This window comes from Silurus aristotelis, assembly GCF_946808225.1.
Source record: "Silurus aristotelis genome assembly, chromosome: 14".
Lineage (NCBI taxonomy): Eukaryota > Metazoa > Chordata > Actinopteri > Siluriformes > Siluridae > Silurus > Silurus aristotelis.
Window position 1 is genome coordinate 2906358 of NC_139587.1, and position 26877 is coordinate 2933234.

Below are 26877 nucleotides of genomic sequence, written 5' to 3' on the forward strand. Positions count from 1 at the left end.
AGATTTGATTTCTGGGGGGTTTTTTGCCAAATGAGTGCACTTTCTGTTATAATATAAGTAAATTCAATTCAATTCAATTCAATTGATTGTTTCATTTAATAAATCCAACTATTCTTAATAAAAACAAATCAGATAAACAGAACTGTATAATAGTTGGTAACTGTGTAGCTCATTAAATTATAAAATTATTATATATTTTTTTAAGAAAATGCAGTTACATCTTTAATGTAATATAAAAACATTTGTTTTAGATTATATTAATAAACTCTATTTAAAAACACTTTATATGTTTTTATTATTTTTAAACTGTACATAAAAAAAGGAATTTCTTTTTGGCTTCTCCCGTTAGGGGTCGCCACAGCGGATCCTCCGCACGTTTGATTTGGCACATGTTTTACGCTGGATGCCCTTCCTAACGCAACCCTCCCCAATTTATCCGGGCTTGGGACCGGCACTGAGAGTGGCTGGGGATGGTTCCCTGACCGGGAATCGAACCCGGGTCGCAGCGGTGAGAGCGCATCTTAACCACATTCATTCATTTGTGACATTTATGATATCCGTATCTGATTGCGTTGGTAGCTGTGGTTAATGTTGCTATGGTAAACAATGTCCATTGTGTCACAAACATTTCAACACCACGGACAGCGACAAAATTTCACTCCTTATCAAGTTTCTTTCTGATCTTAAACTTTTACATTTCTGCTCACACACACACACACACACACACACACACACACACACACAAGCACACACACGCACGCACGCACATACACGCATGTACACACGCACGCACACACACACTTTTTCCCACCTTACCCAAAATCACTTTGCACTAAAGCAGAGTCTAAAGGCTGTGTCCCAAAACACATTCTACACAGTGTGTATGGCAGGATACACGTTTCCCTTCAGTGGTGTCTTACCTGAATTAATCCACCTCTTAATACCATCACAATGGCACCATTGCTATAGAAACTATCACCATTTTAAAGAAACACAGTACAGTATAACATTGCAAATTCATGTTTATTTTGGTCTGTGCAGCTCTATTTGTACGTCTGTACTCTTTTGCAGTGTTGTACATCATCATGAGAATAAACAAAAAACAATAGGTATATTTTAATTAAATTATAGAATATGCACAGTATAAAAACAGGGATATAAATGTCTCACAAATGTTCTTGCATTACTGTGGTGGTAAACCTGAAATTGGCAGATGAACTACATTTCCTATCAAACAAAAGCTCTTTCCTGTTTACTGTTTACTGCTCATTGACATTTAGTATGTCAGTGAGCAGACGTCTTTAAACGTCACCTCACACCTCACAGGTTGTCATGCATGGTCATTGTTACTAATGGGTCAGATTATTGTTTATGTTTTATCAGGACAAACTGTATTATGTAGTAATTTATGTAGTAAAAAATTTAAATGTTTGGTTAAATGTCTTTGTTTTTGAATGAACACATTGTATTTTGAACACAAATCTGCCTGGTGTGTCTGCTTATTATTATTACATGACATATTACATCATTTTTTATTATTTTTTTTCTTTAAAGTATTGAAAGAAAGTTTGACCCTTTGACACATGAGTGTTAAATCAGCTAGAGATACTGAATGCACTTTGCAGTAGGCCAAAGTTGTCCGTCTGTTGTGGTTAGATTTAGCAGCTATAGTTAGTCTTCCTGTATAAGCGCAGCAATGTGTCAAACGTAAAAAAAAAAAAAAACTGTGTGAACATGATGTAAACAGGATGTAATAATGCACATTAAATTTAAAGTCATTTATTTATTGTCTTTGAAGTGCTTACATGTACATTTACATTTAAATGTAAGTGGTAATAATAATAAGAAAGCAAATCTCTGAGGGACATCACCTCACAGAACAGGACTGCAGAAAAAAAATAAACAAATAAAAAAATAATAATTTTCTCTACATTGATCTTGTAATGATGGAGATTAGAAGAAATAAGATGGGTGATGTTTTACTAGATTTGGAGTGTGCTTGTGGAGATCTGTGCTCTTTCAGCCGCAAGGGCTTTAATAAAGATAGAAAGGTGTTGTTTACTTTAAACATGTACTTTTTGCCATGTTATAGTGCCTCAGGAGCACAGAGGGTTAAGGGTCTTGCTTAAGAACCCAAAAAGTGCCAGCTTGGCGATGCTGGGGTTTGAACCCCTGACCTTCCAATCAATAACAAAAAACCTTAACGACTGAACTACGACTGGACCACTGAAACTCTCTGCTAGCAGGTCTTTCTCTGAACACTATTCATTTACTGCAAATGATCCAAAACGCAGCAGCACGACTTGTGTTCAATCTGCCCAAGTTCTCCCACACCACCCCACTGCTGCTCCTTCACTGGCTTCCAGTAGCTGCACGTATCAGATTCAAAACACTGATGCCTTCAAGGCCAAAATTGGACGAGCACCATCTCCAGCACCGCTCGACTGGTACCACCTTCTCACAGAATGAGAGGTAAGTATACTTCAAGGCTCTTCTCTGTTCTGGCACTGAGGTGGTGGAATGGACTTCCCCTTGATGTCCGTACAGTGAAGTCCCTGACTATCTTCAAGCGACTATATTTAAGAGTTGTATTCTAATTTATATTAAGTTGTAATCTAGCATATTCATTGTTGGAGATTTAAAGCACTCTTGTACGTCGCTCTGAACACTCTGCTAAATGCCACAAATGTAAATGTACATGTAAATCTAAAGATATATAAGATTTTTTTTCATATATATATATATATATATATATATATATATATATATATATATATATATATATGCTCTTTCACATAAAACTGCTCCTTTCAGCTCTGAGTTCTCAGCCCTGGCTCTCATAAGAACTTGTTAACCATCACGACTCCTCAGCCGACTCGGAGAGCATGCACAGGTCTGACCTGGAAAGTTAACGCTTAGAGTGGTGTGGAACATTTAGTGTGGTTTTTGCACACTGTACCTTCCTGTTTACCCGAGCACACAAATTTATACTGCACAGAAACCCTACAAATAATGTAAACAAACTTCTTTAAAAAGCAGAATAGACACATATCAATATTACATATACTTCTTATAATATATACCAACTACATACACGCATGCACGCACGCAAGCACACACACACACACACACACACACGCACACACACACACACACACACACAGTCAGATTATATTCAGAAATATACAAAATATTCAGATGTAAATAACTGTTACTTTTATCAGCTTCATTTCTTTTGATAAATAATAAATAAACTCTAAACAGAAAATCTCAGAAAATCAACCGTATTTTAATCCATTTATTTCCCATAAAACCGCATTCAAGCGTTCACATGTATATCATGTATTAGAACAAGCGCATTAATATAAACCTGCTTTTTGCAGCAGTGTTACTATATAATATATATATATAATAGCTGATGTAACAAATGACTAATCAACAGCTTCTGCCTTTTTGACAGTTGAACATCACTGACTGTAAATGACTTCATAATAAAATTATTTCCGTGCTGTCGTGTGTTTAGATCTGATTTAAGTGCAGGGTGAAATCTTACAATAATCTTATCAATATTACACATCTATATGTCTGGAGATGTTTCAAATTTTTCATTGTGTGTAAAAAATAAAAATAAAAAGCATCAACGGTGTGGCCTGAGAAACACAAAAATAGCAACACATCCTGTGGAAAGTTTGAGAGGTGAGAAACCGACAGTGTTTCTGAGAAAAGCAACTCGGGCGGTCAGAGCGGCCTGAAGAGATAAAACACAGTTGCAGTGTGTGAACGGGCAACGAGACAAACAGGGCTGCAAAACCACTAACACACACCTTAAAACCACATGCACACACACACACACACACACACACACACACACACACACACACACACACACACACATACACACTTCAATGCACGCTCTTCATAATGAAACAAGGATCAGTTTGCTTGTATTTGTAGGAAAACTACAATTCCTTCATTGTGATTTATATATAATTATTCTGCATGCATATTTAACCTGTATGGACTGATTCGACTGATGTATTTGCATTGTGTGCTTTTTTTTTGTTATTGTTGATTTCCCATAATCATTTCTCATAATGATTCAGTGTAACAGATGATTCACTGAAATCATTTCGAGAAAACGGTTTAAACGTCCATCACATATGCCCTGCCTCATGACACATACTTTTAATAATTCTGTCCTCAGTGTCATAGTGTTTGTGAGATGGTGCGAGTGAGGGAGGAAGATGAAGAATGAGTGAGCGAGAGAGAGAGAGAGAGAGAGAGGGTGAGAGAGAGAGAGAGAGAGAGAGAGAGAGAGAGAGAGAGAGAGAGAGAGAGAGAGAGAGAGAGGGTGAGAGAGAGAGAGAGAGAGAGAGAGAGAGAGAGAGAGAGACAGAGAGAGAGAGAGAGAGAATGTGATTGGTTAGTGTCAGACAGTATTGAAGGAGGAGTCGCATTAAGGCCTGAATAAAACTCCACCCAAATCCACACTCAGTTGTCTTGCATTTATGCATGTTGATCATTTCAGAAAAAAAAAAAAATAGACATATAGAAAGCTTTAATTTGTAACATTAATTGTATATGCAGATAATAAAATGTGATTGCATTAATACATAATATCGATGCAATAATATATATATATATACATACATACAGTATATTTTACAGGAAATCTGTATGTAACTGGAATGTATTTATCAGTTATTATCATTTTAACACTAAACAGATGAGAAAAATCTAGATAAGAAATCAGAAATCAGCAGCTGGTCTTGTTCCCTGGCCTCATCCGTGTTTGTTCTCATGCTTTTATTATGGTTGATTGAATATTCAGATACATTTTTCTTGCTCCTTCACTTCCTTGTATAAATGTCCTGCACATCTCCACCAATTATATGTCATACATATTTCGATTTTCAGAGAAAAAAACTTTTACATACATTTCTGTTTGGTTCTGTCCCTAAACCAAAATGAGATTCCAGTCAGTCTGCTCTTTATAGCAAACGTCCACTCATGCACTTTGAGGTGGAAATGTATTGGCCATTCTGTGTAAGCGATACTGTACAAATTCTTAAAATACAGACACTGTGGAGATACTGTTAGAATTTCTGCATTTCTAATCCTTAAAAATATTAAAGCCCAAACGCCTAAAGTGCTTAAGTATCGATTATTCATGCCTTATTGATTTGAATAATACCCCAACCATGTTTCTTTACAAAACCTACAAGTATTTCATTTTATTCTTTTCTTTCTTTCCGGCTTCTCCCGTTAGGGGTCGCCACAGCGGATCCTCCGCACGTTTGATTTGGCACATGTTTTACGCTGGATGCCCTTCCTAACGCAACCCTCCCCAATTTATCCGGGCTTGGGACCGGCACTAAGAGTGGCTGGGGATGGTTCCCTGACCGGGAATCGAACCCGGGTTGCAGCGGTTGGGAGCGCTGCATCTTAACCACTAGATCACCAGGGGACCTCTTTTAACATTCAGTAATAGTTTTTATTCTGACACTGCACTGTATTAGTAGCAATCCTTATCTCCGAATTGTCTCGGCAGAGGGAATCTCTCTTTATTTTCTATATAAGGTTCCAGATATACAAAATACTATGAAATATGAATTTATGGTTTGTGCACAACTTTGGTTATCAAAAGGACTGCGGTCAAGAAGATGGAGCTTGGAAGCCGTTCTAATAGAGAAACACTCAGGCCTCCATATTTGACCAGTTTTGTAGAATAGGAGCAGGAACTTCTAGAATCTCGATAGGTGCAATAAAATATGGGTTTCAAATTGACCTTGAGGTCAAACACAACATGGTCACAATATGTGCACCGTTAATTATCACTACCATATGTAGGCCTTCCCACACTTTTGGAAGCATACGATGGTATTTTATGCCTCTGTATGCTGTAACATGACGTGGTTGTGGGGTTTAAGGTTAAAGTAAAAGAACTTGTGAAACCCTACTGAATACCTTGGGGATGAACTGGAATAGCGAGTGAACCCCAGACCTCCTCACCAAACATCAGTGCCTGAGCTCACTAATGCTCTTATAGGCTTATGAATACAAATCCCCACAGCCACACCCCACAATCCAGTGGAAACCCTTCCCAGAAGAGTGGAATTTATTATAACAGCAACATAGGGAATACAATTGAAAATTGAATGTTGAAGAAGTGCATGCAGGTTGATGGTCAGCAGTCCATGTACTGTTGTTCAAACAGTGTAAATACTGTATGTGGTGTACATGAAGTAATTTGTAATTCAGGAACAGGTTTAATTACCCCAGGAGAGGTAGAATAGAGAGATGCTAGAGAACATGGCAGAACAGAATAACCACACTTTCACCAGTGAACCTGAAACTATTTTAAGATATGGAAAAAAACAGACATATATTTTTAAAATACACCCACACACACACACACCCACCCACACACACAGCTTCACACACCTACACTAGAGGTGGCATGAGAGTTGGTGTAGTATTTATTGATTGGACAACTACATAAAAATACAATAATAAAACTCAATGAAAATAATGAATTGACAATTTTTTTACTAATTTTTTACTAATAAACTACATTTATAGTTTACTACAAATGATACTTAATTTATTTTGTGTTCCTTTATGTGTTCTTGTTTAATTTACTAATTATGTTTATATGTAGTAACTGCATCATGTATAATTGTCTAAAATACTTGCTCTTACCTAGAATTAGTACTCAATTTTATTATTAATACAAGAGAACATTATATCATTATAAAGTATAATTAAACTAAAAAAGGTCTTTGGAAATTGTATAGTATTGTTAAAATCCACTGTGTATTGAAATGTTTAATAAACCACATCAGATATTAATTGGCTCAATATTCTGACTTAAAAAAAGACATTTTGAAGGTGTTTAATTCCTATCTGTAGGAAGCTTCAGAAATGTCTGAGGAGGAGTCTGAGGTGGTATCCACCGCCAGCTTGCTAGTTAAGGCCATAAGTAGGTAAGGTCATAAGAAAACTGCATGTGATGTCAAGATCTAGTCATGAAACTTTAACACAATGTGAGGCATGTTCATTTTGACCATCTGACAGTGTAGCGAGAGTATTTATGCTGCACACCCACCTTAGACTGAAGATGATGATGATAATGCTGATGGGGATTACAGCAATGCTTTTTGGTAAGTTCAGAAAGTGTGGATGGTATTGTGTGTTTGGGATTATACGCATGATGTTATTACATATGATAATTAAAATGGAAATGGCGCAACTGGTTGAAATTCTGTGCATGACTTATAGAAGGAAAATGTTTTCTTCTTCAAAGCAGATTCTTTTGAGACAAAAAGCATCAAGCAGTCGAACGTAGTGATTTCTGCTGTTGGTGATAATGTGATTCTGCACTGCTTTCGACGGCAAAAAGAAAACACAGATTCCATCATTTGGTACAAGCAAAAAGTTGGCCATCAGCCTTGTGTAATGGTCTCAGTGCAAAGTGAACCTGCATTTGAAGATGAGTTCAAGTCACCAAAGTTCAGCATTGAGAAAGAAGAAAAAGGATGTCATTTAAAGATTGCTGATGTGGAACCATCAGATGAAGCCATGTATTATTGTGGATATATAACATTTTTTACCAGGTTTACAAATGGAACATTTTTATCAGTGAAAGGTAAGAATGAAAAAAAAAAACACACAGTTGGATCAATTCAGCTACATCATTGGGAGACAATAATCGTTTTTTTTTTTTTTTTTGTACTTAATTTGAAAACAAACAAAAAAAAACTTTTTCTAGTGTGATCAAAGTTTTAAGTAATTCAGTGTGTTGCAGTTCAAAATTTTCTAATTCAAATTTAAATGTAATTAATTTCTTTAAAAAGTGTGTATTTCATTCTTAGCTGAAACTTTAAGTATACATTTATGTCACACTCTCATATTTACCAAACTAAAAAAAGCTCTTATACTGTCTATATAACATTGTGCAGGTAAACCAGATTTCAGTGTTTCAGTGCGGCAGGAAAGTGTATCAGACTCGGTTCCTGCAGGAGCATCAGTGACTCTGCAGTGTTCGGTTCTCTCTGAGAGCAGAGCAGCAGAACTCCAAGTGCTCTGGTTCAGAGCTGCTCCATCACAATCCCATCCTCAACTCATTTACACTCATCACAACAACAGAATACAGTGTGAGAGCGAATCTTCTACACACACCTGTGTGTACAACTTGTCCAAGAACATCTTCAGCCTCAATGATACTGGTACTTACTACTGCGCTGTGGCCCTGTGTGGGAAGATCATTTTCGGGAACGGGACACGAGTACAACTGGGTGAGAAGTGTAATGTTGTGTTATTTTGTATGTGAAAAAAGTATAAATTGAAATTTGTGCCAGAACTGTACAAGTTGTATGCAGTTTTATTTATAAACAAGTTAATTTATTTATGTATTATTTGTCCATATTTGTCAAGCTATATAAATATATATATATGTCTATATATGACCTTTATTATAATAACTATTGCATAAAGGATTCAGAAGCAAAATAAATCAAATTAATTAAAACTCTCAGAAAATTCCTAAAAAAAATAAACAAATAAATTGTGCTACAAACAGTAAAAACAAAGTTCAAATTTATGTATAAACATGTATTAGATTAATGCATTTAATTTGTTGCTATTCCTACTTACAGAGAGACCTGTGGATCCTGTAATGATCTGCCTCGCTGTAGCTTTGGTAGTGTGTGTGTTCATGATCTTTGCTCAAGCTGTATGGTGTAAATGGAAAAACTGTGGGCAACGCAGTGGTAAGCCTGCAGTAGAGTTACTACATAAACATAAATACAAAATATGTGCAAAGAATAATGTATTTCTGTTCTATAGTTTGAGTCTGCTGTTTATTAGGTCATTGTGTCCATCAAACTGGCAACATTTCCAATATTTCAGCCAATTTACTTTAAAAAAAAGAGAAATAAACATACTCTGAAACGCTCAATTTATTAGATATACAGTACTGAACTGGTGCCTAAACTAACTAATAAATTCACACGTATAATTCACAAATATTTTACTATATTAATGTGAGGCACCTGACATGCAAATCCTTGTGTAAATGATTGCAGTAGAAACCATGATTTATTAGATCTAATGTATTAATATTAACTCATGATTTGCAGAATCGCCACAATTAAAACTGTGATTGCATTTTCCCGCTCTGCAGTGAAACTCAAACAAGCTTCTGTGACACACAAGAGCCTCAGTCAAGTAAATATCTGACATCTAAATATTACATTTGAAAAGAAATTGTTTGAAAGATTTTCACTTAAAAAGTATCATATTATTTTCTAATAATTTCATATCCATTTCTTCAGGACTGTGAGATTGTGGAGGTGAATTACGCTGCCTTACATTTCAATGAGAAGAGGGTCAAAAGAGGACGAGTAAAGAAACAACAACCTCAAAATGTTATATATTCTGATGTGCAATGTCTTTCTGTGAATTAGATCGATGCTATTAATTCTATTTATTTTCTGCTGTACATGTTTTCATGAATGTTTGTTCACACTGACTTTAAACTGAAAGTTAAATGATCTTTACTTCACTGGAACACTGGATCTGTCAGGCATCAACATCGGAATGCAGATTCAAACATAGCCATGGTTGTGCCAAAAATATACATAATACATGTATTTCAATGTTAGAAATACACAATATTTCAAAATATGTTAATATCTCCTTCATTCTGAGTTAGAAAAACTTAGATTTGGAACATGGCTGTGGGGATTTGTGTTCATTCAACTACAAGAGCATTAGTAAGATCAGGTACAGATGTTGGGTGATGAAGTCTGGATCTGTTTATGTCTCAGGGGTTGAGGAAGTCAGGGCTCTGTGCAGGAGATTCAAGTTCGTCTACTCCAATTTTACAACACCATGTCTTCATACATAGCTTTGTACACAGGTGCCTTGTCATGCTGGACCAGCATCTAGGCCTCTTAGTTCCAGTGAAAGGAGAATTATAATGCTACAGTATACACAGACATTTTATACTATTGAATGTTTCTAAATTCGTGCCAACATATTGGGTAGAAACCACATGTGAATGTGATGATCAGGTGTCTATAACTATAACTATTTTTACATTTGAATTCATTAACCATCCAGAGTAAAGCTACCTATGGCTAAAGTATCCCTCATATTTAATTTAGGGAAATGAATGAATATAAATACAGACAATTAGCACAAAATAAATATGGAGGTGCTGCAATCTATTTTTGCCATAAATTTACAAAAATAAATATTTTTTTAATGCATTGTTTTGAAGATTGTTTTCCCTTTCCTGATCTGTTTTTTGCACATTTGTTACACTTAATAGTTTCAACCCTCCAGGAAAATTTAATTAAAGGTAACATTAATAAACACAAAACCCTTTTTGAAATCATTATTTAATGTATTAAAGTAAAACAGTCTTTAACACCAAATATAATGATGTTTTGGTTAGTTAGTAGATTTTGGATGCATTTGTATTATATTTATTTACATGGGTGAGTTACTCATACTTTTTTGTCCTTAAAATTAATGAAAGCATCTTTAAATTGGGTTTTGTGTTTCTTCATGATTTCCTCCTATGGAGACTTGATGACTCAGATAGAAAAGGACAGGAGGCAGGCGACGGCTTACCAACAAGAGAATCTGCGTTTTTTCACATTGACCTTTTCTTTTGGGTTACTTTCGCTTACCAGTGTTTTGTAGTTTACGTCTCGCGCGCACACACACACACACACACACACACACATACACACACACACATACACACAAAACTATGAATGTGTGTAATCCTTATCACTTGAGTCCACTGTCCCCACCCTCCATTCACAAACCCGTGCTCGACCACACCCCCACATCGACAGAACTAAAACTGTAGTCATTGTACTGTAATACACCAATCAGGCATAGCATTATTATATAAGAACATTCTGAGTGGTAAAGTAAAGAACACTGATGATCTCTTTATCATGGCACCTGTTAGTGGGTGGATTTATTTAATAGGCAGCAAGTAAACATTTTTGTCCTCAAAGTTGATGTTAGAAGCAGGAAAAATAGACGTAAGGATTTGAGCGAGGGACAAATTGTGACGTCTAGACGACTGGGTCGGAGCATCTCCAAAACTGCAGCTCTTGTGGGATGTTCCTGGTCTGCAGTGGTCAGTATCTATCAAAAGGGCTCCAAGGAAGGAACAGTGGTGAAACGGCAACAGGGATGTGGGCAATAAGTATTTGAACACCCTGCTATTTTGAAAGTTCTCCCACTTAGAAATCATGTAGGGGTCTGAAATTGTCATCGTAGGTGAATGTCCTCTATATATATATATATTATAGACCATATCATTATTAATTCAAAAAGAGTGTTTTCAAAAATCCAGATTTAATTTTTTAATATTGTTTATTTAATTACCATTTTATTGTAAATTGCTATAGGTAAATTATATACTCTAAAAATACTACCTCAATTATACTGAATTATACTCTCCATCTCAAAGTATATTTTTTGGTTACAAATTAATAGATCTGCTTGAAAAAAAAACATGCCGTTATAAAACAGACCAGATATAAAGACACACACAATAACTGTTTAGAAAAGATTTAGAAAAGTGTGAGGAGGAGCCATGAGCAGTTGTTACATCAGTTGCATAATCTTGCTACAGTACAATGCTTCAGACTGTATGCGGAAAATCTGTGATGTCAGAGCTTCATGGTATAAACCTTGGCCACAAAGTCAGAGGTGCTCAAATTGTTTATTGGACTGTAGTGAGGGGAGACATGCTGAACACACTCCTGGGACTGAACACAATGATCACATTGATGTGGATTACAGTGATGCTTTTGGGTAAAATCGGTAAGTATTTCTAAGTTCTAAAGTTATGTAGTATAACATACTGCCATATTTGTTTTGTAGAAATTGGTAGAATTAGTAAATGGCAGATTATTTGGTAATTTCGTTTTAAACTCTGTTGAGATTTTCTGAAATTTTGCTAACAATTATTGAGTTACACAACATGGTATTATTATTCCAAATATACATTTTAATAACCTTCATGTTTTATTCTTTACCCCTCTTATATTAGATTCTGTGCAGATAAACCATATCAATCAGCCGAACCCAATGATCATTGCTGATGTTGGTGATAGTGTGACTCTGAACTGCTATCGATTGCAAGCTAAAACCTCTGGAGCCATCGTTTGGTACAAGCAGAAAATCGGTCACGAGCCTCGTGTAATAGTCACGGTTCAAAGTCAACCCAGTTATGAAGACGAGTTTAAGTCTCCAAGATTCAGCATCGAGAATAAAGGAACAAGCTGTCATTTGAAAATTGCTCACTTGGAAGCATCAGATGAAGCCATGTATTACTGTGGACTGTTACAATTTTTCACAACTTTCGGAAATGGAACATTTTTATCAGTGAAAGGTAAAAAGATTAAATGTACATTTGTTAAATCATTCATATGTAACTGTCATTGTCAATCAAATAATGATTTATAAAAAATATATTGTTTAATTAAAGTCTTCATGACTTAAATATGTTTTAAAATGAAGTTGAATCAGATATTGGTCATTTGTGGATGCCACTGAAACCCAATAGTTTAAAATGATACAGACCACATATAACTAGTATACTGTTATTCTTCTCCTATAATTATCAACATAACGTAACAGACATGCTATAAAATTATTATCATAAACAAATTAACTCATTAATATGAATATGTGATTTGTACTGAACCTGTTTTGATATGGACAAAAGTATGTGAACGCCTGACCATGAAATCCATATGTGGTCATTCTCTAAACTTCTTGCATATATTTGAAAGCATACAATTGTAATAATGTGTCTGTACACAGAACATAAATCCCTGAACTCATGCACCAAAATCTAATGAAGAACCTTCACCCGAACTTGTGTTTAATAGAAAAAAAAACATCTAACAATGAAAAATAAATAAATATCATAAAAACACTATAGATGCCAATTTTCAAGACTTTAACAGGGCTGTTGTATAAAATGCTACAAATGACATCTTTCCAGACTGTATAATGCAGTTACTATAAACATTCAAGCTAACTAAAAAGTCATTCTGTCTATATCCTCTGAGCAGTTGATGAAGATGTAAAAGTCTCAGTGTTCCAGAGCAGTGTATCAGACTCGGTTCCTGCAGGAGCATCAGTGACTCTGCAGTGTTCGGTTCTCTCTGAGAGCAGAGCAGCAGAACTCCAAGTGCTCTGGTTCAGAGCTGCTCCATCACAATCCCATCCTCAAATCATTTACACTCATCACAACAGCAGCCTTCAGTGTGAATCTTCTACACACACCTGTGTGTACAACTTGTCCAAGAACATCTTCAGCCTCAATGATACTGGTACTTACTACTGCGCTGTGGTCGTGTCTGGGAAGATCATTTTTGGGAACGGGACACGAGTACAGCTGGGTGAGCAGTAGAATGATTTTACTTATATGCCAAAGTAAATTATGAATATTTGATATTATACATCTGCTGTATGTTTTCTTTTTTTTTTTTCATGTACTGGGCAATAAGTCCTGGCAAAAACATCTCAAATCATTATTTTGAATCATTTTAATGACCTAAAGATAAATAGGTTTAAGCTAAAATTAAATGCTGTCAAATATTTAACATTTTGGTGTTTACTGTGTGACAGCGAGATCCGTGGACCCTGTAGTGATCTGCCTCGCCGGAGCTTTGGGATTCTGTGTGCTCCTGATCTTTACATTGTTTATTTTAAAACGTGAAAGTGGAAACCGTAAACAGCACAGGGGTAAATCTGTATTATTGTATTATAAAATAGCTGTGATGCTCTGAATTTTCCAACAATGATATATTCTCTTATTATTATATAAAAAAATATATTTACATATACCACTAATAGCAATTATTCATATCGTGAAAAAAGATAGAAAATGGACCAAAAAAGCATTTGCATTTTCTTTTCTACAGTGACGCTCAAACATGACTTTATGGCAGACCCGACCCTCGATCAGGTAAATATTCAGCATTTAATATGATGTTATAAATGGACATTAAATCCATCCTAAAGGTTATAGAATAATTCTATATTCTAATAATTTCATCTCCGTTCCTACAGGACTCTGACAATGTGGAGGTGAAGTACGCTGCCTTAAATTTCAATGAAAGGACGGTCAAAAGAGGACGAGTAACGAAGCAACAACCTAAAGATGTTATATATTCTCATGTGCGACATCCTTCCGTAACTTAGATTTGAACTCTGATCTGATTCAGTGTTATTATCAGGTTATAATTCCGATTGTAGATTTTTTTATAATGATTGAATTTTAACTGAAAACTGAACCTCAGAAACTGAAGCATTGGTTCTGACCTGAAACAGCAGGTCAAGATATGGTCAAGGGTGTAAAATGCGCAAAATAACCTATACATATTTTTTTATCTATGCTTTGAGAAAAGGACTGATTAAGACTATGGTGTTGATGTCCTTTTTGCTCTTGTTTTGTGTGGCTACTGACAGTAAACACAATTCACAGATGCCTCATACAGATGTTTAGAACATGCCATAGCTCTGTGTTACACAGTGCAGCTGGCTTCATTCTCACTTTCTCACACATTAGTTCATCTCACTGAGAGAAACACAGGAAGTCGTGTAAATAAATGATCTCAGTGATTGTTGTAACACATTAATTTGTTAACTTTCTCACACTCCCACTGCAAACTCCTGCTAAAACCACGTCATATTTCATACGAAGAAACAATCTGCTATAATATATCAGGAATAAAACACTCGGGAAATGTGCTGGTTAAAAAAAATAAATCAATGATGTAGTGGCATCATTTGGCCACACACAAATCCGAGTTATTGCTATATGTTTATTTTATACATACACCTTTTTGTCACAATTTGTCAATGATCACAAAAATGTACTGTTGATTCCTTGTATCATTTCATGCTTTTAGCCTCAAAAGCTAGGCATAAAATATTATGCAAAAAAAGAAATCATTCATTGGCTGCAACTACACACCATGTGGTAACATCCATGACATTGGAATGAAGACCTTGAGGACGTTCGAGTGATTTGGCTCAAATTTATTTTTTATTAGTACATTTTTTTCCAATCTATAATTTCTGTAGAAAGATTGTTAAAGTGACCTCATTAGTCAACATCATGATGTCATCATACTGAGAATAAAAGAAACAGTAATGGAAAACTTTTATGTAACAACAATGTGGTCTGTTGAATGCTGTGCAAAATAATTCTTCTTCTTCTTCTTCTTCTTCTTCTTCTTCTTCTTCTTCTTCTTCTTCTTCTTCTTCTTCTTCTTCTTCTTCTTCTCCCATTAGGGGTCACTACAGCAGATCATTTGTCTCCATACCCCCTCTGTCCTGTACATCTGACTCTTTTAAATCAACCACCTGCATGTCTGCCCTCACCACATCAATAAACGTCCTCCTTGGTCTTCCTCTTTCCCTTCTGCCTATTGGCTTCATCCTCAGCATTCTCCTACTGATATACTCCATGTCCCTCCTCTGCGCAAGACCAAGCCATCACAATCACACCTCTCACTTTGTCTCTAGAACCTGCATGGTCCCTCTAATAAACGTATTTCTAATCCCGTCCATCCTCGTCCCTCCTGATTAAAATTGCAGCATCTTCAACTCTACCACCTTCAGCTCCACCTCCTGTCTTTTCCTCATACCACTGTCTCTAAACCATACAACATACAGCCCTTTTTTTAACCACTGCACAAGAGAATAAACAATCATTTTTCAGAACAAAGGAAATTTCATTGTTGTTATTTTGAAACAGAAAAAAGTGGACAGCAGAAGAGCGAAAGACAGAAGACGATGAAGAGTTATTATTAAAGTCCTTAACGTTAATTTACACTAAATTATATTCTTTCATTCTCGTATTCTAATTCAGATGTACGGAAAGTAACGGATATTTCTACAATTCGAGAGACTTTGCATTCATGGAATAAAACCTACAATATTTCCATAGAATAATAATAAATATTAGATGATTAGAACATAGAGATTTAAAAAAAAAGGGAATAAAGAATGAGAAAAATGAGAAAAAGGAAAGGATTGTAAAGTAAATATGAAGATACAACAGATGAATTGTGGCTTATGATGTACAAATATTTTGTATACTGAGATTTAAATAAACTATGAATACTGTAGGTACAGTAAAAAAGACACTACATTTTGAGGGGATCCAGCAAAAAATCTGTTTTTTCAACCAGTTGTAAAAAAGTATGTGCCCCCACAAGCCATTAAACACATTTAATGTATTTTTTTCCCCAAATGTTCATCACAAAGTTTTCAACACAATAGTACAGACTATTCTATGCTGTAGCCTCACAAGTTCCCCAATAAGTAACACAAACTCTGTTCCAGCACTCTTCCCACTGCACAAAGCCCGTTCCATGAAGACATGATTGTTGGTGGTAAAGTTTGTGTGGAAGAACTCAAGCGTCCTTCAACTTTTGGATGATCTGGAACACTGATAGAACTTTTGCAGAACAATTTTTCACACATTTACTCACAGCACTTGTACTGCATTTTAATATTTTTGGAGTTGATGTTTATGGCCTCCACATAAAGAAGGTAAAGGTCAGGGGGGCTGAGCTTCCAGATGTGTCAGATTCTCAGCAACGCCCCACCTGCTCAGTTCCACTATAAGAGAGTTTGGTGAAAGGACATGCTCATGCACAATGCTGGAGATTAAGATGGTGATGCTGATATGGATTACAGCAGTGCTTTTTATTCCTCCTGGTGAGTGATCATGGTTATAAACATCAGCTGGATAGAAACATCTGGTTGTATAGAAACAAACATGCTGATGTTTGAATAATGAAGATGATTCATTGACATGGTCTTGGTATATTTTATACTGTTTATTCCGGATTGGATTTCTTTATTATTATTATTATTATTATTATTATTATTATTATTATTATTATTATTATTATTATTATTATTATTATTATTATTATTATTATATGATTTCTAAAGAGTTACAATTAAATCGTTTCAGATTGTTTTTAGAATTTTTTGCTAAGATAATGACATAATCATCTAATGCAATTTCACATGATTTCCTCTGGTTATTATTTATAACTATCTGGTTCTAGAAGCTAAATGTATAACCAATAAATCCATACAGCATTTTATAGATTTAAAAACATTTTATTTATGACGTTCTTTATTTTGTCCTGTGTTTCCTAACATTAGATTCTGGAAATTTCGTCAGTCAGCCGAACTCAGTCATCACTGCTGCTTCTGGTGAAAACGTGACTCTACACTGCTTTCGAGCGGATGAAGGAGTGACGGAATCCAAACAAGCAGTAGGACATGAGCCTCGTGTGATAGTTACAGTTCATAAACTTGCACAGAACACCATTTTTGAAGACAAGTTCAACTCACCGAGGTTTACAGTCGATAATTCAGAAAGAAGCTGCCATTTAAAAATTACAAATTTGCAACCATCAGATGAAGCCATGTATTACTGTGGATTAAAACGGATTACAATATCGTTTGGAAAAGGAACTTTTTTATCAGTGAGAGGTGAGTGTTTGTGTACACCAGATTGATTGCTTTTATAATTTGTCTTACTGAATGCCTGCATTTATTAGACATAAAAATATTATATAGATCTAACCATAAAAAGAAGCAAAAAGATCTCGCACTATGTGTATTTACTCCTGAGCAGGAGATGAAGATGTAAAAGTCTCAGTGAACCAGAGCAGTGTTTTGGACTCGGTTCCTGCAGGAGCATCAGTGACTCTGCAGTGTTCGGTTCTCTCTGAGAGCAGAGCAGCAGAACTCCAAGTGCTCTGGTTCAGAGCTGCTCCATCACAATCCCATCCTCAACTCATTTACACTCATCACAACAGCAGCCTTCAGTGTGAGAGTGAATCTTCTACACACACCTGTGTGTACAACTTGTCCAAGAACATCTTCAGCCTCAATGATACTGGAACTTACTACTGCGCTGTGGCCCTGTGTGGGAAGATCATATTTGGGAACGGGACACGAGTACAGCTGGGTGAGAACATTAAAAAAAATTTCTGTGTCTCCTACAGTAGAATCAGTGGATCCTGTAGTGATCTGTCTCACTGTAGCTTTGGGAGTGTGTGTGATTGTGATCTCTGTTCAAACTCTTTTGCTCTGTAAAAAGACAAAATGTGGAAAATACAAAAGTGAGTGTTCTAGAGCACTTCAGTTTTTCCCAATTATAATTTTTTCTATAAATATATTATAATATGACGAGGTCACACTTCTTTTCAATATGAGACTGGCTGTTAATAAAAATGTTAAATTCTTGTTTACCAGAGACACAAAGCAGCGTCAAAAGACCTAAAAGATCAAAGAATCAGGTACAGGAAATTACGCTGATTTTATATCATTTCTATTATTTGTCTATTAATTTTTATCATCTTTTTTCAAATTTTCTTTATGTTCATTTTTCTTCTCAACAGGACGGTGAATCTGTGGAGCTGAATTACGCTGCATTACATTTGAATGAAAAGAAAAACAAAACAAGGAGAGAAAAGAGAAAATGCCCTCAAGAGACTTTGTACTCTGAAGTCAAATCTTTCACTATTAATTAGAGTAAACGTCTTCAATAATTATTTTGCTGGAATTTTATATTTTCTTGAATTTTTGTTTTTTGTTTTTTTTTGCTATTAATTTTGCTGGAATTATTTTGTTTTTTTTAAGTTTTTGTTCAGGAAAAAATTATTAAACTGGTGTTCTGCTTGTCTCGTGGACTGTAAAAAAAAGATCTAGATAGATAGATAGATAGATAGATAGATAGATAGATAGATAGATAGATAGATAGATAGATAGATAGATAGATAGATAGATAGATAGATAGATAGATAGATAGATAGATAGATAGATAGATAGATAGATAGATAGATAGATAGACTACACTCCATCTGTTTTGGTTCTATCTGAAACCTGGTACTAAAGCAGGTCACTACAATAGATTTTCTACATAGCCATCAGCAGGGGTAGGCAGAGGTGGACCTAGCCCACCCACTTTTTCATCTTGCCCACCCAATCAAATTTCCAGGGGCGCTGTATCATGGCCGACCCTGTGCTCTGACCCCCACTTCTGAGCATGCTGGGATATGTAAAGAACAAATTTTACTGTAATGTAATGTATATGAGACAAATAAAGTAAATTTTATGATAAACAACATAAATAAAGTTTCAGGTTAATGTTGGTTTTTAAGTTAAAAAGCGAGAAAGAAAAAAAAAAAGATGAATTTTCTTTATAAAAAGTGGGGAAAAAAGAAAAGTGGTTATACAGTATATTGTTCTGATACGGTGGTTAAATAATAAAAATAAAAAAAAGAAAGAATTATTTTAAAGTGGAAAAATAAAAGTTTTTATATAATGTTCGGTTTTTGTACTGAAGTTTGAAAATAGATTTGAAAAAAATTATCATTTTAATTAAAAACTAATCTGATCCAATTAAAACAAGATTTATGGAGTTATTATAGTTCAAATACAGTTCAGCTTTTTCAAAATATTTTTCATTATTACTGTTCAATTAATATTTTTTATTAGATTTAATTTGAATTTTGTAAATATTAATGATAGAGAACTGGATAAGGTGTTGGGGCCACTACCACTGATTGCCCACTTATTACTTGTACCAGTTCACCCTTATTATAATTACCTAGAACAGGCTCTGATTTCCTGAATGTCCAATTTGCTCTAATTGCTCACATCTCACCATGTAGAGTGCAGTAGGTGTGTAACATCCTGTATCAGTGTTTAGAGATAAGGCAGAAGTGGGTGTGGGTGTGGTCTAAAAATGACCTGAATCAGTAACATTATTTGTTGATATAAATTTATTGATACAATTGAAATATATGATTTAAAAAAAATGCAAATAAAAAAACACTTTCATGCAAATTGTCATTAAACATTTTCATATAACAATTCTCGATTATAGTGAAAATGAAGGATCATCCTCGCAGCATCTTTGTTAATCAAAACACAACTTGCAATATCAGAATTCACAATATGCTCTCTGGTTTAATGATTCGGGAGGAAAGAAACAAGCCAGCAGTAACTTAGAAAGAGTTGCAGGATTATGTAAAAGCAGCAGTAAATACAGTATAATCATGCACACAAAATATATTGTTAAGTAAAAGTGTGAATCCTTCTTCCTCTTACTCAGTTGTTTACCTTTTATAATGTATTGGGTCTTTAATTACACAGCATGTAAAATGTAGAGGTGTAAGTTCCTGTTACTGTATGTAATTTCTACAATAAACCACTGTAAATATTTAACAGATGGATACTGGTTTATTATGTCAATATATTCTGTATGGATGGATTGTCATAGGCTATACTTTGGCACAGTATAAAGTAAACTACTTGTTAAAGGTATGTGCCCCCCGACCTTCAAACCCATATGTAGTTGTTCCACAAACTGTTACCACAAATTTTTCTACACAATAGTACAGATTACAATTTCCCCAAGAACTGAGTCCCAAATACTCTCCCAGCATGACAATGCCCCTGTGAAAAAGTCTCACCAAGACATAAATGTTTGTGTTGGGGTTTAATGATAAATTCAATTTTCCTAAACTTTTGGGATGGCCTGAAACACCAACTTAACCCAAGACCTGCTTAGTATCAGCACCTGATCTCACTAGTCCTCTTGCAGCTAAATAAGCAAACCTCCTCACATCCACACCCCAAAATCTAGTGGAAAATCATCTCACAATAGTGATGCTTTGCTTAGAACAGCAAAAAAGGAATAAATCTGGAATGAGACATTCAACAAAGACAAACAGCTTTTTTATTAGCGTACATTTTTCCTTTGAGTTTTGCAGTGATTTACAGTGTTTTGCAGTGATACTAAAAGTTTTGCAGTGATATTGCAGTGACACTGATAGTTTTGCAGTGATTTACAGTGCTTTGCAGTGATATTGAGAGTTTTGCAGTGATATTGAGAGTTTTGCAGTAATTTACAGTGTTTTGCAGTGATATTGAGAGTTTTGCAGTGATATTGAGAGTTATGCAGTGATTTACAGTGTTTTGCAGTGGTATTGAGAGTTTTGCAGTGATATTGAGAGTTATGCAGTGATATTGAGAGTTATGCAGTAATTTACAGTGTTTTGCAGTGATATTGAGAGTTTTGCAGTGATATTGAGAGTTATGCAGTAATTTACAGTGTTTTGCAGTGATATTGAGAGTTATGCAGTAATTTACAGTGTTTTGCAGTGATATTAAGAGTTATGCAGTGATATTGAGAGTTTTGCAGTGATATTGAGAGTTATGCAATAATTTACAGTGTTTTGCAGTGATATTGAGAGTTATGCAGTGATATTGAGAGTTTTGCAGTGATATTGAGAGTTATGCAGTAATTTACAGTGTTTTGCAGTGATATTGAGAGTTTTGCAGTGATATTGAGAGTTATGCAGTGATTTGCAGTGATATTGAGAGTTTTGCAGTGATATTGAGAGTTATGCAGTGATTTGCGGTGTTTTGCAGTGATATTGAGAGTTTTGCAGTGATATTGAGAGTTATGCACTGATTTGCGGTGTTTTGCAGTGATATTAAGAGTTTTGCAGTGATATTGAGAGTTTTGCAGTAATTTACAGTGTTTTGCAGTGACATTGAGAGTTCTGCAGCAATGTTTTGAGTTCTGTAGTGATGTTTGTGCTGGTGAAAATCCTATTCAGTTACCAAAAACCAAGTGATGGTAGTTTACAATAAAACAAAATGTAAGAAGTAATTGTATCCTCTAGGTTATCAAAAACATTCCCCCTATTAGTGTATAAACAAAAGAAAACTTATTTGTTTTTAAATCTGTAACTTTAAAACCTATATACAGTAAAATATTCAATGCAAATTTGGACTATTTGAATGTTTTCCCAGGTCGATTGTTCACACATTTACTGACAGGACTTGAATTTCTTCATATACAGAGGATCAAGGTCAGGGGGCTGAGCTTCCAGATGTGTCAGATTCTCTGCAACGCCCCTCATGCTCAGTGAGACTATAAGAGAGTTTGGTGAAAGGACATGCTCATGCACAATGCTGGAGATTAAGATGGTGATGCTGTTATGGATTTCAGTGACACTTCTTGTTCATACTGGTGAGTGATAATGGTTTTGAACATTATTTGTATTGAAACATGGGGCTTTTTATAAGAATTGCAAACAAAAAACAAAGCATAATTGTTTAAATAATGAGCAGAATTCATAGTGTTGGTATATTTAACTCAACTTTACGAATTATTATTATTATTATTATTATTATTATTATTATTATTATTATTATTATTATTATTATTATTATTATTATTATTATTATTATTATTATAACTTTATATGGTTTCCAAAAAATTACAATTAAACTACTTCACATTATTTTAAAATTAGTTTCACTTATTCATTATTTACTACATTCTAGAGGCTAAAATTATAACCAATGAATCCATGCAGAATTTTATCGATTTAAAAAACATTTTATTTATGACGTTTTATTTTGTCCTGTGTTTCCTAACATTAGATTCTGCACAAATGAACATCGTCAGTCAGCCGAACTCAGTCATCACTGCTGCTTCTGGTGAAAACGTGACTCTACACTGCTTTCGAGCGGATGAAGGAGTGACCGAACCCATCATTTGGTACAAACAAGCAGTAGGACATGAGATTTGTGCGATGGTTACAATTCGTAATCTTGCACAGAACACCATTTTTGAAGACAAGTTCAACTCACCGAGGTTTACAGTCGATAATTCAGAAAGAAGCTGCCATTTAAAAATTACAAATTTACAACCATCAGATGAAGCCATGTATTACTGTGGATTAAAACGGATTACAATATCGTTTGGAAAAGGAACTTTTTTATCAGTGAGAGGTGAGTGTTTGTGTACACCAGATTGATTGCTCTCAATGAGCTGTAATTATTATAATCTTAAATAAGTTCCTTATTACCATATATGTGTTTTCACTTAAAGTGTATTTACTGTATACTGTATACTAAAATTTATGTATTTAATATATTAAATAAATATTAAATTACATAAATATTTTATATTGTACAGATCAATTTTTTTATCTGGTCATGGCATCATTGGAGACTCGATTAAAATACATTACAACCATATGCAAATATTATAAAAATGTGCATACAGAAAAAAGAAAAATAATGATTTTGTTTTCATTTATATCTCTGGATTTAGTTAGATATTTAAATCATACATTGATAGATGGCAATAGATTGGATCACCTTGTCATAAGTACGGTATGCGATTTTTGAGCATCGCATTACACATTTATTCCCAATTTTGTCTTATAATTCACTCCATTCTTCTGAGAAGATGTTCCACTAGATTTTGAGGTGTTCTTATGAATATTTATGTTCATCCGCCACGAGGGTGTTATGAAAGGCAGGTACTGATATAGGTGAGGAGACCTGGGGTGCAGTCAGCGTTCACATTCATCCCAAAGGTGTTCAGTAGGGATGAGATCAGAGCTCTATAGCAGCCCACTCAAGATCTTCCTTTCTAAAGCATGTAAACCAGATTTTTAAGGAGCTCACTTTGTGCACAGGGGCATCGCCATGCTGGAACAGATTTGGTTTCTCATCTATTCAGAGTTTTTTGAAAGTTCTGTAAGATTATAAAATGTGATGTATTTTCTAACTGACAGCCTGCATTTTCTAGACCATATATTAAAAATATTATACAGATTTAAACATAAAAAGCAATACAATAAGATCTCACACTATGTGTATTCACTCCTGAGCAGGTGATGAAGATGTAAAAGTCTCAGTGTTCCAGAGGAGTGTATCAGACTCGGTTCCTGCAGGAGCATCAGTGACTCTGCAGTGTTCGGTTCTCTCTGAGAGCAGAGCAGCAGAACTCCAAGTGCTCTGGTTCAGAGCTGCTCCATCACAATCCCATCCTCAAATCATTTACACTCATCACAACAGCAGCCTTCAGTGTGAATCTTCTACACACACCTGTGTGTCCAACTTGTCCAAGAACATCTTCAGCCTCAGTGATACTGGTACTTACTACTGCGCTGTGGTCCTGTGTGGGAAGATCATATTTGGGAACGGAACACGAGTACAGCTGGGTGAGAACACGTCAAAAAAATGACTAGTTTTTATTTTGCTGCTGTTATTTTGAATTTCTAAGGTTTCTGTGTCTCCTACAGTAGAATCAGTGGATCCTGTTGTGATCTGTCTCACTGTAGCTTTGGGAGTGTGTGTGATTGTGATCTCTGTTCAAACTCTTTTGCTCTGTAAAAGGACAAAATGTGAAAAATTCACAAGTAAGTGTCCAATAGCAATGCAATATCTTTCAAAAATATATACAGTGGAACGCCGGTGTACGAGGGCCTTGATGTACGAGAATATCAGTGTATGAGCGTTTTTACTAGTAAAAATCTTTGTTTGGTTCCAGTCACACGTTCTGCACGTCGATCGTCACCTCCGTCCCCATGTTTCACTCTCAGTCGCTTCATTGACATTGTTCTGAGTGCGTTCTTGTCGTTCTCTGGTCTGAATATTGGGCTTTTTGTCTGTTTTTATAGTGTTTTTCACTTTAAATTGAGCATCATGGGCCCAAGAAGTGTAGTGATGGCGCTGGAAAGAAGGTCGTAAAACAGCACAAACATGGTGTACGCACATGAGATCTTTATCTGCAATGTGCATGTCCAGTTCAACAGTAAGAACAATCATGAAGAACAAAACGTTATTTATTTATTTCTGTTTATAATTTATTACTTTTTATGTATGTACTTTGATAAAAGTATATTTGTGTGTTTAATTAGGCATAAAACATTTTTAAGGGCTGAAATAAGCAATAATCCTGAGGTCTGGGAATAAATTCATCGCTTTTACATTAATTCTTATGGGAAATTTAACATGCGAGTACGAGCATACAGGAACACGAGCGGTTCTCAGGAATGAATTAATCTCGTCCCCCGGGGTTCCACTGTATTATAATATGATGAGGTCAGACCTATTTGCAATATGAGACTGACTGTTAATATTAAATAATTGTAAATGTAAAAAAATAATAGAAATGTTATAATATTTTATCACCAGATACACAAAGCAGTGTGAACAAAACTGAACGAACAAACAGTCAGGTAATGAAGATTTTGCCGATTTTAGAATGATAACAATAATTCCTATCATGTGTCTTTTTTTATGACTTTATTCCAATTTAAATTATTTATTTTTTCCCACAGGATGGTGAATCTCTGGAGCTGAATTACGCCGCATTACATTTTAATAAAAGGAAAACCAAAACAAGGAGAGAAAAGAGAAAATACCCTCAAGAGACTTTGTACTCTGAAGTCAGATCTTTCACCATTACTTAGATTATACATCTTCAATAATGTATTTTTTTTTTGTGTGTTGTTTAGAAATAAATGGTTAAACTGGTGTTCTGCTTGTCTCATGGATTATAAATAAATAAATGAAACGTAAAACTTTAAGTTCCCGCCACGCCCAGTTTTGAATATACATCCAGATTACACAAAATCTGTTTCGGATCTACTGTATCTAAACCTGGCACTGGAGCAGGTCTGCACAAAACCACTTCCTGAATATCTCATTTGCTTTGATCTCTTACATTTCACCCATGTACAGTAGGGGTGTAACACCATGACACTGTGTTTGTACTGTATCTGTCAGTGTTTAGCTCTCTGTATCAGTATTCAGATTTAAGGCAGAAGTGGGCGTGGTCACAACAGAAAGGAGCAAAACCTGCATCAGTATATGTATATGTATATATCAATAATGTTTTGATACAATCAAAAGATATGATTAAAATACTATATGCAAAAGGTACTTGAGAATAAATCTCAATCATTTCTGCAGTACTTTTGCCCTCCTGCAAAAGTGTCATAAAACATTTTCATGACACAATTTTAATCATAGTGAAGATGAAGGATTATATCAAAGTCCCCAAGTCATCTTTGTTAATTGAATTCATTATATACTTTCTGAATAATGATAAGGAAGGATAAGAAACAAGTCAGCAGTCACTTCAAAAGAGTTGAAGGATGATCTGAAAATAGCAGGAACTACACTATAAAACAAAGGTCTTTAATTATCTACAGCACGTAACATGTCGAGGTGCAAAAAGCACTTGTTATGTAATTTCTACAATAAACACTGTGTTTAAACGTGTGAGAAAATATGAATGTACAACAGATGGATGGTGGTTATGATGTAACTATATTCGGTACCTACTGTCGATGAACAGAAACTATATTTTGGTAATGAAGGACCCTAGAGTTCAAGAATCCAGTAAATTATTGTTGGTTATTAAAAAAAAATCAGTTTTTCAAACAATTGTAAAGAGTAGGTGCCCTTGCCTTCACTTCACACCACTTCACTTAGCACAATGTTTTCTACACAATAATACAGACTGACTTTGTATGCTGTAACCTCCAAATTTCCCCAAGAACTAAGATCCAAACACCTTTCCAGCATGACAATGCCCCTGTGCACAAAGATAACAAAGACACGAATGTTGGTCTTGAAGATTCAAGTGGAAAATTCAAGTGTCCAACATCTTTGCGACGACCTAAAACACCTACTGAACCCCAAACCTGCTTAGTATCAGCACATGATCTTCTTAGTCGTCTCGCAGCTGAATAAACACACCCCACATTCAAGCCCCAAAATGTGGTGGAAAACCTTCTCACAATATTGATGCTTTGCTTAGAACAGCAAAAAAATTTTGGAATAAGACGTTTAACAAAGACAAATGGCTTTTTTATTTCCCAGACTGGATGAATGTGTTTATTAAGATTTAGATTTATCCTCTTGTTTTTTTTTTAATGTTCCCACTAACAGGGAATTCACAATAAA

General features: G+C 35.0%; 4 protein-coding genes across 6 annotated transcripts; all 4 read left to right on the forward strand.

The window, feature by feature from the left end:
- Positions 1-7005: 7005 nt before the first annotated feature.
- On the forward strand, positions 7006-10266 carry LOC310736356 (uncharacterized protein). 2 transcript variants are annotated; one of them, XM_083559828.1, is made up of 6 exons: positions 7006-7163; positions 7307-7648; positions 7962-8297; positions 8658-8771; positions 9185-9228; positions 9336-10169. In XM_083559828.1, the coding sequence occupies exons 1-6, from the start codon at positions 7094-7096 to the stop codon at positions 9465-9467; spliced, it is 1038 nt and encodes a 345-aa protein (XP_083415954.1). In that variant the 5' UTR covers positions 7006-7093; the 3' UTR covers positions 9468-10169. The 2 variants fall into 2 exon arrangements, with proteins under 2 accessions (XP_083415954.1, XP_083415955.1); XM_083559829.1 differs by having other exon boundaries at positions 7020-7163; positions 7310-7648; positions 9336-10266.
- A 1419-nt stretch (positions 10267-11685) lies between these two features.
- On the forward strand, positions 11686-15223 carry LOC310736349 (uncharacterized protein). The gene is made up of 6 exons (XM_083559815.1): positions 11686-11856; positions 12086-12427; positions 13116-13445; positions 13675-13791; positions 13971-14014; positions 14119-15223. The coding sequence occupies exons 1-6, from the start codon at positions 11700-11702 to the stop codon at positions 14248-14250; spliced, it is 1122 nt and encodes a 373-aa protein (XP_083415941.1). The 5' UTR covers positions 11686-11699; the 3' UTR covers positions 14251-15223.
- Positions 15224-16717: 1494 nt separating this feature from the next.
- Positions 16718-18756, forward strand: LOC310736365 (uncharacterized protein). Its single transcript, XM_083559839.1, has 6 exons — positions 16718-16779; positions 17239-17571; positions 17717-18052; positions 18090-18206; positions 18340-18383; positions 18486-18756. Exons 1-6 carry the CDS (start codon positions 16719-16721, stop codon positions 18615-18617), a joined length of 1023 nt encoding a protein of 340 aa, XP_083415965.1. The 5' UTR covers position 16718; the 3' UTR covers positions 18618-18756.
- A 3313-nt stretch (positions 18757-22069) lies between these two features.
- On the forward strand, positions 22070-25440 carry LOC310736358 (uncharacterized protein). Of its 2 annotated transcripts, XM_083559831.1 has the most exons (6): positions 22070-22132; positions 22549-22899; positions 23793-24122; positions 24204-24320; positions 25099-25142; positions 25245-25440. In XM_083559831.1, exons 1-6 carry the CDS (start codon positions 22072-22074, stop codon positions 25374-25376), a joined length of 1035 nt encoding a protein of 344 aa, XP_083415957.1. In that variant the 5' UTR covers positions 22070-22071; the 3' UTR covers positions 25377-25440. The 2 variants fall into 2 exon arrangements, with proteins under 2 accessions (XP_083415957.1, XP_083415958.1); XM_083559832.1 differs by lacking the exon at positions 24204-24320.
- Positions 25441-26877: the final 1437 nt, after the last annotated feature.